The 13,019-nt window shown below is 47.9% G+C and overlaps 1 protein-coding gene across 1 annotated transcript in view; it reads right to left on the bottom strand.

Annotated features, from left to right (window-relative positions):
• Positions 1-141: 141 nt before the first annotated feature.
• The window catches only part of LOC109924767 (solute carrier family 22 member 7), a 46,500-nt gene continuing 33,622 nt past the window's right edge, over positions 142-13,019 (bottom strand). The window contains exons 6-8 of the mRNA XM_048596603.1: positions 4,575-4,684; positions 3,651-3,865; positions 142-254 (exon numbers count right to left, since the gene is read on the bottom strand). Of these exons, the coding sequence (XP_048452560.1) occupies positions 142-254; positions 3,651-3,865; positions 4,575-4,684 (438 nt within the window). The remainder of the gene's footprint in view (positions 255-3,650; positions 3,866-4,574; positions 4,685-13,019) is intronic.

The following is a 13,019-nucleotide window of genomic DNA, read 5'->3' on the forward strand; positions in this document are numbered from 1 at the left end:
GTTTCTCAGTGTCTCACTCTCGCTGCAATTGTTTCTCAGTGTCTCACTCACTCTCACTGCGATTGTTTCTTGGCGTCTCACTCACTGCACTTATTTTCCAGTTTTTCAGCATTTTTCATTATTTCTGACCCTTTGTGATTCTTACCTGACCACAGTTGGGAAGAGCTCCACTGTGTACAGTAAAGCCGTCGTGAATGCAGCCTCTGAACTTCCTTTGGCAAAGATTGCGATTACCAGCTGTAGAATTGGGTGGTCTGTTAGTGGAGAACAGATATACAGTACAGAGGTAAGCTGTGTGCACCATGTGGAGTCTGTTTAACAGGGACTGTGTTGGAGACCCTCATCAGATCGAGCAGTATGACTGTATAGAGTAGCCTCGATCACCTTTCAACTTCACTGAATCTTCTTCAAGGAATATGGAACATTTTGCTTCACTGTCTTTCCCCTGAGAGAGCTGGATCTGCTGTTTCTACCCTGCAGTTTCTAGTTTAATTTCTGATTGCTGGTGTCTGCAGGATGTTCTGTTTAATTTTACCCAGCAATAAGAGGGGGAATAATGATAGAATCCCTCCGGTGTGAAAGCCGGCCATTCAGCCCATTGCATCCACACCAACCTTCTGAAGAAATTCCCAGCCATACATGTATGCATGTGTGCATGTACCGTGTGTGAGATTTTGTATGTGTCTGCATGCACACCTATTTGCCTGTGCTCATACATGTTTATTTGTGTGTGTGCACGTGTGTGAGTGATTGTGTTGGTGTGTGTGTTTCTGTGAATGAGTGTCTTTGTGTGTGTACGTGTGTCTGCCTGCATGCACACTTGTGTGTCTGAGTGATTGTGTTTGTGTGTGAACGATTGTGAATGTGTGTGTGTGTGTGCGTGTGCGTGTGAGCGTATGAATGTATGTGTCTGTTTGTGCGTGTCTGTTTGTGTGTGTGTGTGTGAGAGAGAGTTTGTATATGTGTGTGCGTGTGTTTGTGTGTATGTGTGGAAGTGCCGGTGTTGTGAGTTTTGACCCCAGGTTATTTGAAGATACAAGCTTTTAGAGTCTCACTCCTTCTTCACGTGTTACTGAGAGAGGTGGCATCAGGCACAGAATTTATAAGCAAGAGATCAAAGGGTCATAGAACTGATGTGAATGTGTTGAACAAACCTAAGATGGCTGATAAATCTTTAATCAGTTAGAAAGGATTAATATGCAAATTCACAATTTTCTTTTGAGTCCCTGCCCTGAGATAACTAAAGGTTTTATCAATTCCCTCAGTATACCAGAGGTGACATTCCAGGTCAGACAATGCATCTTAGGTGTGAGGCCTTGTTTAGAATCTGGCTGTGTATCAACTTGGTGTCAGACTGGTTTTATTTCCAAAGTAGGAATTTATAAAATGCCACATTGACTGTGGATAGGTGGGAGGGAGAGGGAGTGTGTGTGTGTGCGCACACTTGAGAGAGAGTGTGGGTACAAGATAGGGTCTGTGTCAGTGTGTGAGTATGTATGTGTGAGTGTGAGTGAGTACCGTGTGGTAGGGTTGCCTGTATTGCAACTTGAACCTAAAACCCCGGTTGAGGCTGTCCCCATGGGCACCGAACCTGGCTATCAGCCTCTGCTCGGTGACTCTCTCTCTCCCTCTCCCTCTCCCTCTCCCTCCCTCCCTCCCTCCCTCCCTCAGGCATATAAAACTATGGGGTAAATTTGCAATTGCAGATATACTTTATTTTGTTCAAAAAACACACAATGTGTAGACAGTCAATGTGGCATTTTATAAATTCCTACTTTGGACTCCAAGTTGATACACAGCCAGGTTCAAAACAAGGCCTCACACCTAAAATGCATTTGTGACCTGAGATGTCATCTCTGGTATACGGAGGGAACTTATAGAACCTTTAGAGGATCTGAATTGGTGCAGGCTTGGAGGGTCGAAGGGCATGTCCCTGTGCTGTAATTTTCTTTGTTTTTTGTTCTTTGCTCTTTGTTTGTTCTTTAGTTATCTCGAGGCAGTGACTTGAAAGAAATTTGGGAATTTGCATATTAATCCTTTCTCATTCAGAAAGTAAGGAGTCATGGGATTCAGGGAAATTTGTCTGTCTGGATACAGAATTGGCTGTCCAACAGAAGACAGAGGGTGGTAGTAGATGGAAAGTATTCAGCCTGGAGCTCGGTGACCAGTGGTGTGCCGTAGGGATCTGTTCTGGAACCTCTGCCCTTTGTGATCTTTATAAATGACTTGGATGAGGAAGTGGAAGGGTGGGTTAGTAAGTTTGTTGATGATACGAAGGTTGGTGGAGTTGTGGATAATGTGGAGGGCTGTTGTAGGTTGCAACGGGACGTTGACAGGATGCAGAGCTGGGCAAAGAAGTGGCAGATGGAATTCAACCCAGAAAAGTGTGAAGTGATTCATTTTGGAAGGTTGAATTTGAATGCAGAATACAGGGTTAATGGCAGGATTCATGGGAGTGTAGAGGAACAGAGGGATCTTGGGGTCCACGTCCATAGATCCCTCAAAGTTGCCACCCAAGTTGATAGGATTGTAAAGAAGGCACAAGGTGTGTTGGCTTTCGTTGGCAGGGGAATTGAGTTTAAGAGCCGTGAGGTTATGCTGCAGCTCTATAAAACCCTGGTTAGACCACACTTGGAATATTGTGTTCAGTTCTGGTCACCTCATTGTAGGAAAGATGTGGAAGCTTTAGAACGGGTGCAGAGGAGATTTACCAGGATGCTGCCTGGACTGGAGGGCAGGTCTTATGAGGAAAGGTTGAGGGAGCTAGGACTTTTCTTGTTGGAGCAAAGAAAGATGAGAGGTGACTTGACAGAGGTGTACAAGATGATGAGAGGCATAGATAGAGTGGATAGTCAGAGACTTTTACCTAGGGCGGAAATGACTATTACGAGGGGGCATAATTTTAAGGTGATTGGAGGAAGGTATAGGGGAGATGTCAGAGGTAGGTTCTTCACACAGAGAGTGGTGAGTGTGTGGAATGCACTGCTGGCAGTGGTAGTGGAGGCAGATACTTTAGAGACTTTTAAATGACTCATGGATAGGCACATGGAGGATAGTAAAATGTAGGGTATGCAGAGTAGTTTGATCTTAGAGTTGGATAATAGGTCAGCACAACATCGTGGACTGAAGGGCCTGTGCTGTGCTGTGCTGTTCTATGTTCTAACTGATCAAAGATTTAACAGCCATCTTAGGTTTTTTCAACACCGCTTCAGTTCTATGACCTTTTGATCTTATGCTTATAAATTCTGTGTCCGTTGCCACCTCCCTCAGTAACACCTGAAGAAGGAGCAAGACTCTGAAAGCTTGTGATTTCAAACAAAGGTATTGGATTATAACCTGGTGTTGTGTGATTTTTGACTTTTTGAGTCTGTTTGTGTGTGTGAGTGAGTGTGTGTGTGTTTCTGTGTGTGTCTCTGTGCGAGTGTGCGTGCGAGAGAATGAGTGTGCATGTAAGAGAATGAGTGTGTGTGCGCGCACGCAAGAGTGAGCGTGTGCGAGTGTGTGTCTGAGAGAGTGTGCGAGCGTGTGCGAGTATTCGTGTTTTACACCATGCCAGATGAGTTTGTTTTTAGGATCAGACCCAAGGTTGTGCTGCGACTGAAATGCTGCCGTAGTTATACTGCGGTATGAGGAGTGGGCAGTTCTCTCACCCTTAGTCATGAAGAGGTTGAAAGTCATTAGGAGACTGGTCAAAATGAGGAACCAGCCTTGGCAGCATCTCCGGCCAATCCATTTCAGCAATATGTAAGTGATGAGTTTTGCTGGTAACTCAATGGCTCCGTAGATAAATTGCATTAAATACACATTAAAGCCATAATCGTTCATGGAGAAACTGATTGAATAATATGAGAACGCAGTACCAAACCTGTTGATTAAACAAAACAAATCAAGGGTTATCACACAAGCCAACACGGGAAGACAGTGATGGTTTAGTATTGTCACCCTCCATGGGCTCACCTCTCTCTTGCTGTGTTTTATCCTCCAAACCCATTCCATACAGGCTGGTATCCTGTCACCAAGTCACCCTTTGTTTATACATGGAGAGTCCTTGACACTGATCCAGCTCCCTCAGAGTGAGCTCTCAGAGTGAACAGGATGTCTGACTCTCCTTGTCTATCAGCCAGGGCTTCCGGATTGGGGCTGTTAATCTGGTCCATCGGGGAACTAATTTTCTATAAGGTTCACCTGGCTGACTTTGTTACAGTCGGTACACCCATCAACCTCCTGGGATATTTATGCTTCTTTCAATCTGGTCTTTGTCACGTTCTTAATTTTAATTGCTCCAAGATTGGCAATCATGCCTTAAGCTGTCTGGGCTCTAAACTCTGGAATTCTCACGGTCATTGCATCCTTCAAATGCTCATCAAATCTACTTCTTTGACCAGATTGTGGACACCTGCCAGAATATTTGTTCTGGTGACTTGATGTCAATCTTGTTTGACATTTAATCTATGAATAACTGAGGGATATTTTACTATCTTTTGTCACTACCTAACTGTAAACCACTTATTATTTTGAATGTGAGTTGTGAGTGATGTTAATGTCACTCAATAATGTCAGTTTACAGAACATACCAAATAATCCCAGTGCAGAAAGTCAGCTTCCTCATCCCAGGACTCTTCACAAGGTGCCAGAACCAATATTGGTCATGGCCTTCATCAATGTCAATGATCTTGTCGAGAACCTGAAACCAGAACAAGAGCAGATAGGGGAGCTGATGGCTAGTGGTATTATCGCTAGTCCATTAATCCAGAAATTTAGCTAATGTTGTAATTCAAACCCGCATTCAAATCCCACCAGAGCAGCTCTTAAAACAGCTTTTGTCATAGAGTTGAAGTCCATCTTAGAACATATTTGTACCCAAACCTCCAGAAAGTCTGAAAACCAAGACAGCTCTCTCTCTGTCTCTCTTTCTCTCTCTCTTTCCCACCCTCTGTGAATGGAAGAAACCCATCACTAACCCATCTGGTTCACTAATGTCCTTTAGGGAAGGAAACTGCCATCCTTACCTGGTCTGGCCTACGTGTGACTCCAGACCCACAGCAATGTAGTTCACTTGGAACTGCCCTCTGAAATCATGACAAAGTCTCAATAAAGAAATGAAACTGGACGGATCACGTGGGATCGACCTGGGCACTGGAAAAGACAGCGGCAGAAACAGCCCTATTGACCCTGCAAACTCCTCCTCACTAACATCTGGGGGTTAGTGCCAACATTGGGAGAGCTGTCTCACAGGCTAGACAAGCAACAGCCTGATATAGTCATACTCACAGAATCATACCTTACAGACAATGTCCCAGACACCACCATCACCATCCCTGGATATGTCCTGTCCCACCGGCAGGACACACCCAGCAGAGGTGGCAGCACAATGGGATACAGTCGGGAGGGAGTTACTCTGGGAGTCCTCAACATTGACCCCGGACCCTATGAAGTCTCATGGCTTCAGGTTAAACATGAGCAAGGAAACCTCCTGCTGATTACCACATACTGTACTCCCTCAGCTGATGAATCAGTCTCTCCTCCATGTTGAACGACACTTAGAGGAAGCACTGAGGATGGCAAGGGCACAAAATGTACTCTGGGTGGGGGATTTCAGTGTCCACCACCAAGAGTGGCTCAGCAGCAGTACTACTGATTGAGCTGGTTGGGCCCTAAAGGACACAGCTGCTAGACTGGGTCTGCGGCAGATGGTGAGGGAACCAACAAGAGGGAAGAAACATACTTGACCTCGTCCTTATCAATCTGTCAGCTGCAGTTGTAAATGTCCATAACAGTATTGGAAAGAGTGACCATCGCACAGTCTTTGTGGAGACGAAGTCCCACCTTCACATTGAGAATACCCTCCATCGTGTTGTGTGGCACTATCACCGTGCTAAATGGGACAGACTTCGCACAGATCTAGCAGCTCGAGACTGGGCATCCATGAGGTGCTGTGGGCCATCAACAGCAGCAGTATTATACTCCAGCATAATCTGTAACCTCATGGCCCGGCATATCCCCCACTCAACCATTACCGTCAAGCCAGGGGATCAACCCTGGTTCAATGGAGAGTGCAGGAGGACATGCCAGGAGTATTTGGAATAAAGTGAATGAACTGATGGAGGTATATAAGGAGGTAAAAGTCAGTCATAGCCCTGAAGATTGAGATAAATTGAGAAATTCAGTGAAGTAGGAATAAAGAGATAATAAAGAGACATAAAATAAACCGTGAGGACAAATTAGTGTTGAAGATAAAAACTGTCAACAAGAGCTTTGTTAAATATATAAAAAGGAAGACTGAGTTCAGAGTGAAAATAGGCTACTTTGAAGATACTTCAAACATCCAGTTAATACAATGGAATACAGGGAGGAATTAAGTACCATTCACTAAAGAAGTAGTATTTGACTAACTAATGGGGCTATAGGTAGATGAATACCTGATACTGATGACTGACAACAGAGGATCCTGTAAGAAGTAGCTCAGAGATAACAAGGTGTAGAGCTGGAGGAACACAGCAAGCCAGGCAGCATCAGAGGAACAGGAAAGCTGACGGTTCGGGTCTAGACCCTTCTTCAGAAATGGGGAAGTAGGGTGGGGGGGGAGGTGGGAGAGAACTGAAATAAATAGAGAGGAGAGGTGGGTCTGGGGAATGTAGGTGGGATGGTGATAGGTAAGTACAGGTAGGCAGTGGTGGGGATTGGTCAGTGAGGTGGGAAGAACGGCTAGGTGGGAGAGAAGATGGACAGGTTATGTCAGGTCAAGGAGGCAGGGATGGGAGGGAGGGTTGGTCATGGAATGAGGTCAGGGGTGGGGAGATTTTGAAATTGCTAAAATCCACATTTAGGCCATCAGGCTGTAGGCTCCAGAGGCGGAATATGAGGTGCTGTTCCACCAGTTTGCGGGTGGCGTCGTTGTGACACTGGAAGAGGCCCAGGATGGACATGTCACCCAGGGAGTGGGAGGGGGAGTTGAAGTGGTTTGCGAGAGGAAGGTGTTGTCATTGGTCGCAAACCGAGCGCAGGTGCTCTACAAAGCGGCCTCTAAGCCTCCGCTTGGTCTCACCGATGTAGGGGAGGCCACATTGGGAGCAGCAGATGCAATAGACCACATTGACGAATGTGCAGGTGAACCTCTGTCTGATGTGAAAGGTTTGTTTGGTGCCTCGAATGGAGGTGACGGGGGAGGTGTAGGGGCAGGTGTAGCACTTCCTGTGGTTGCAGGGAAAGGTGCCGGGTGTGGTGGCGCTAGTAGGGCTGTGGAGCAGATGAGGTGGAGGCGGAGGAATTGGGAATAGGAGATCTCATTCTTGCAGGAAGGTGGGTGAGAGGAGGTGTAGGCTAAGTAGCTGTGGGAGACAGTGGGCTTGAAATAGATGTCAGTTTTGAGGCAGTCACCAGAGATGGAGACAGACAGGTCCAGGAAGGAGAGAGAGGTATCAGAGATGGTCCAGGTGAACTTGAGGTTGGGGTGGAAGGTGTTAGTAAAGTGGATGAACTGTTCAAGCTCCTCGTGGGAGCACGAGGCGGTGCCGATACAGTCAACGATATAACGGAGGAAGAGGTGGGGTATCGGGCCAGTGCAGCTGCGGAAGAGGGACTTTTCCACGTAACCTACAAAGAGGCAGGCATAGCTTGGGCCCATGTGGGTTCCCATGGCCACGCCCTTAGTCTGTAGGAAGTGGGAGGTGTTAAAGGAGAAGCTGTTAAGGGGAAGAACGAGTTTGGTTAAGCGGATAACGGTGTCGGTGGAGGAGGACTGGCCGGGCCTGCGGGAGAGGAAGAAGCAGAAGGCTTTTAGGCCCTCTGTGTGGGGGATATGAGTGTACAGGGATTGGATGTCCATAGTGAGGATGAGGAGTTAGGGGCCAGGGAATTGGAAGTGCTGGAGGAGGTGGAGGGTGTGGGTGGTGTCACGGACGTAGGTAGGGAATTCCTGGACCAAGGGGGAGAAAATGGAGTCCAGATAGGTGGGGATAAGTTCGGTGGGGCAGGAGCAGGCGGAGACAATGGGTCGACCAGGGCAGTCAGGTTTCTGGATTTTGGGAAGGAGATAGAAGCGGGCAGTGCGGGTTGGGGAACGATGAGGTTGGTGGCTGTGGGTGGGAGATCACCTGAGGTGATGAGGTTATGGATGGTTTGGGAGATGATGTTTTGGTGGTCGGGGGTGGGGTCATGATCAAGGGGGTGGTAGGAGGTGGTGTCGGAGAGTTGGTGCCTGGCCTCGGCGATGTAAAGGTCAGTGCGCCATACTACAACTGCGCCTCCCTTGTCCGCAGATTTTATAGTGAGATTAGGGTGGGAGCGGAGGGCTGCATGTTCTGTGGGGGAGAGGTTGGAGTGGGTGAGAGGGGTGGAGAGGTTGAGGCGATCGATGTTGTGACGGCAGTTAGAAATGAAGAGGTCGAGGGAGGGTAGGAGGCCTTGGGGTGGTGTCCAGGAGGTTGGGATGTGTTGGAGAAGGGAGAAGGGATCTGTAGAGGGTGGGTTAGACTCCCAGTTAAAGAAATAAGCGTGAGGGGGAGGTGGCAGAAAAAGTGTTCGACATCCAGGCGTGAGCAGTATTCATTGATGTGTGGGCGGAAGGGAGTGAAGGTGAGTCCTTTACTGAGGACTGACCACTCATCCTCAGTGAGGGGGAGCTCTGGGGGGGGGTTGGTGAAGACTGGAGGCCTCCTCCAGTGTCACAGTGATACCACTTGCAAACTGGAGGAGCAGCATCTCATATTCCGCCTTGGGAACCTACAGCCCGATGGCCTAAATGTGGATTTTTACCAGTTTCAAAATCTCCCCACCCCCGACCTCCTCTCATGACCAACCCATCCCCACTTCCTTGACCTGACACAACCTATCTATCTTCTCTCCCACCTATCCGCCCCTCCCATCCCACCTACCAGTCCCCACCACTGCCTACCTGCACTCACCTATCACCATCCCACCTACCTTCCCCAGCCCCACCCCTCCTTTCTCTATTTATTTCAGTGCCCCCTTCCCCCTCCTCCATTTTTGAAGAAGGGTCCCAACCTGAAACAACAGCTTTCCTGCTCCTCTGATGCTGCCTGGCCTACTGTGTTCCTCCAGCTCCACACTATGTTATCTCAGAGTTAGTGGATGCACTGATTGTAACTTTCCAAAAGTTCATGGATTCTGGAGAAGAACTAGAGGATTGAAAACTGCCAATATGACACCCCTATTCACAAAGGGAGGGAGGCAAAAAGACGGTAAATACAGGCCAATTGGCCTAACATCTATTGTTGGAAAAGTATTGGAATCAATTATTAAGGAAGAAATAGCAGAACAGATAGGAAATCATAATCTCATCAAGCAGAGTCAGCGTAGCTTTGTGAAAGGGAAATCATGTGAATTTATTAGAATTTTTCAAAAGAACAAAAGAAGAACAAAAGTGAAATATGGCACAGGAATAGGCCCTTCAGCCCTCCAAGCCTGTGCGGTTCATCATGCCCTGACTAAAATAAAAAACAAACCTTCTACCCTTACTTGATCCGTATCCCTCTATTCCCTCCCTATTCATGTAACCATCCAGATGCCTCTTAAATGTCACCAACATACCTGTTTCCACCACCTCCTCTGGCAGTACATTCCAGGCTGCTACCACTCTCTGTGTGAAAAAGTTCCTTCGCACATCTTCCTTAAACTTTCCCCCTCTCACCTTGAACCTGTTCCCGCTTGCCATCAAAACTTCAACCCTGGGAAAAAGCTTCTAACGATCCACCCTATCTATGTCTTTCATAATTTTGTAGACCTCTATCAAGTCTCCTCTTAGCTGCTGTCTTTCCAATGAAAACAGTCCCAGTCTTTTTAATCTTTCCTTCGATGAAGTTTCACCCAGAGTGGGTATAAGGGTTTGTTTTTCAGGTTGGTAACCTGTAACCCACTCACAGGATTGGGATATCAACCCACTCCCAACCCTGGGATAGAGATATCAAACAACTCCTAACCCTGGGATTGCATTATAATTACACTGTCAACCCCGGGACTGAGATATCAACCCTGGGATCGGGATATCAACACACTCCCAACCCTGGGATCGGGATATCAACACACTCCCAACCCCGGGATTGGGATATCAACACACTTCCACCCCTGGGATCGGGAAATCAACACACTCCGACCCCTGGAATTGGGATATCAACACACTCCCAACCCCGGGATCGGGATATCAACACGCTCCCAACCCCGGGATCGGGATATAAACACACTCCCAACCCTGGGATCGGGAAATGAACACACTCCCACCCCTGGATTGGGATGTTAACCCACTTTGAACTCTGGAATGGATGATCAAAACACTCCCAACATTGGGATCTCATTCCACTCCCAGCTCCAGGATTTGGTTATCATCCAAATCCCAAGCAATGATTTGGAATATCATCCCACTCCCAACCCTGGTATCAGGATATCACCCATTCCCATTTCCAGGATCGGGCTATTAACACATTTGTGGAATTGGGATATTAACTCACTTTGAACTCAGGAATCAGGATATCAACCCACTCTCCAACCTCAGGGTCAGGATATCAACCCACTCCTAGCCACACACTTACCGGATTGGGATGTTAACCCACTTTGAACCCTAGGATTGGGATATCAATGCACTCTCAACACTAGCACCAGAATACCACCCACTCTAAAAGACCATAGGAGAGAGAAGCAGAGTTAGACTATTCAGCCCATGGAGTTGATCCTGGCTAATCATGATTCTCAACCTCATTCTCCTGCCTTCTCTCCATAAGCATTGATCCCCTTACCAATCAAAAATAATGGGAGGTGAAGATAGAGTTTAATGGTAGTTGTCTTTTCCCTAGGATGGGGATTTTCAAGACTAGGGGGCACATTTTTGAGGTGACCGGAGAGAGATTTCAGAAAGGCATAAGAGGTAAATGTTTTTACACAGAGGGTGGTTTGCGTGACGAATGAGCTTCCTGAGAAAGTGGTGGATGTGGGTACAGTTACAGCGTTTAAAAGACATTTGAATAGATACATGAATAGAAAAGATTTGGAGGGATATGGGCCAGGAGCAGGCAGGTGGGACTAGTTTAGTTTGGGATTATGTTTGGTGTGGACTGTTTGGACTGAAGGGTCTGTTTCTGTGCTGTATGACTCTATGACTGTATCTCTGTCTTAAATATGCTCAGTGACTTGGCCTCCACAGCCCTCTGTGGCAATAAGTTCTACAGATTTTCCTCCCTCTAACTGAGGAAATTCTTCCTCATCTCAGTTTTAAAAAGTCATCCCTTCACCCTGAGTCTGTGCCTATGCGTCCGAGTCTTTCCTACTGGTAGAAACATCTTCTCCACGTCCACTCTATCCAAGCCTCTCAGTATTCTTTAAGTTTAAATCAGATTCCCCCCATCCTTCTATACTCCATCGAGTACAGATGAGGTGTTGGGGGCCAGGAAATTGGAAGTCTTGGAGGAGGTGGAGGACGTGTGTGGTGTCCCAGACGTGGGTGGGGAGTTCCTGGACCGGGGGGAGAAAACAGAGTCAAGGTAAGCAGAGATAAGTTCAGTGGGGCAGGAGCAGGCAGAGACAACGGGTCGGCCGGGGCATCCAGTCCCTATACACTTGCATTCCCCATACAGATGGCCTAAAGGCCCTCTGTTTCTTCCTCTCCCGCAGGCCCGGCCAGTCCCCTTCCACCGACGCCCTTGTCCGCTTAACTGAACTCGTCCTTACCCTTAACAACTTCTCCTTTAACTCCTCCCACTTCCTACAGACAAAGGGGGTGGCCATGGGTACCCGCATGGGCCCAAGCTACGCCTGCCTCTTTGTAGGTTATGTGGAACAATCCCTCTTCCGTACCTACACTGGCCCTAAACCCTACCTCTTCCTCCGTTATATTGATGACTGTATCGGTGCCGCCTCGTGCTCCCCTGAGGAGCTCGAACAGTTCATCCACTTTACTAACACCTTCCACCCCAACCTTAAGTTCACCTGGACCATCTCTGATACCTCTCTCTCCTTCCTGGACCTCTCTGTCTCCATCTCTGGTGACCGCCTTGAAATTGATATCTATTTCAAACCCACCGACTCCCACAGCTACTTAGCCTACACCTCCTCTTACCCACCTTCCTGCAAGAATGCGATCCGCTACTCCCAATTCCTCCACCGCTGCCACGTCCGCTCCCAAGATGGGGCTTTCCACTCCCGAACATCCCAGATGTCCTCCCATTTCAAGGACGGCAACTTCTCCATTTGATGGTCGAAAATGCTCTTGACCACATCTCTTGCATTTCCCACACCTCTGCCCTCACATCCCCTCACCGAAACAAAAACAAAGACAGAATCCCCCTTGTCCTCACATAGCACCCCACTAACCTCCATATTCAACGTATCATTCTCTGCCATTCCGCCACCTACAATCCGACCCCATAACCATAGAGATATTTCCCTCCCCACCTCTATCTGCCTTTCATAGGGACCGCTCTCTCCACGACTTCCTTGTCCACTCCACACTCCCCACTAGCCCCACCATCCCCCTCACCTTTCCCTGCAACTGCAGGAAGTGCTACACCTGCCCCTACACCTCCCCCCTCACCTCCATCCAAGGCACCAAACAAACCTTTCACATCAGACAGAGGTTCACCTGCACATTCGTCAATGTGGTCTATTGCATCTGCTGCTCCCAATGTGGCCTCCTCTACATCGGTGAGACCAAGCGGAGGCTCGGAGACCACTTTGTAGAGCACATTCGCTCGGTTCACAACAAATGACAACACCTTCCTCTTGCGAACCACTTCAACTCCCCCTCCCTGGGCGACATGTCCATCCTGGGCCTCCTCCAGTGTCACAGTGGCACCACCCGCAAACTGGGGGAACAGCACCTCATATTCCACCTCGGGAGCCTACAGCCTGATGGCCTAAATGTGGATTTTTACCAGTTTCAAAATCTCCCCACCCCCGACCTCATTCCATGACCAACCCTCCCTCCCATCCCCGCCTCCTTGACTTGACACAACCTGTCCATCTTCTCTCCCAGAGATAGTAGGAACTGCAGATGCTGGAGAATCTGAGATAAC

Source organism: Rhincodon typus, chromosome 5 (assembly GCF_021869965.1).
Source record: "Rhincodon typus isolate 14 chromosome 5, sRhiTyp1.1, whole genome shotgun sequence".
Lineage (NCBI taxonomy): Eukaryota > Metazoa > Chordata > Chondrichthyes > Orectolobiformes > Rhincodontidae > Rhincodon > Rhincodon typus.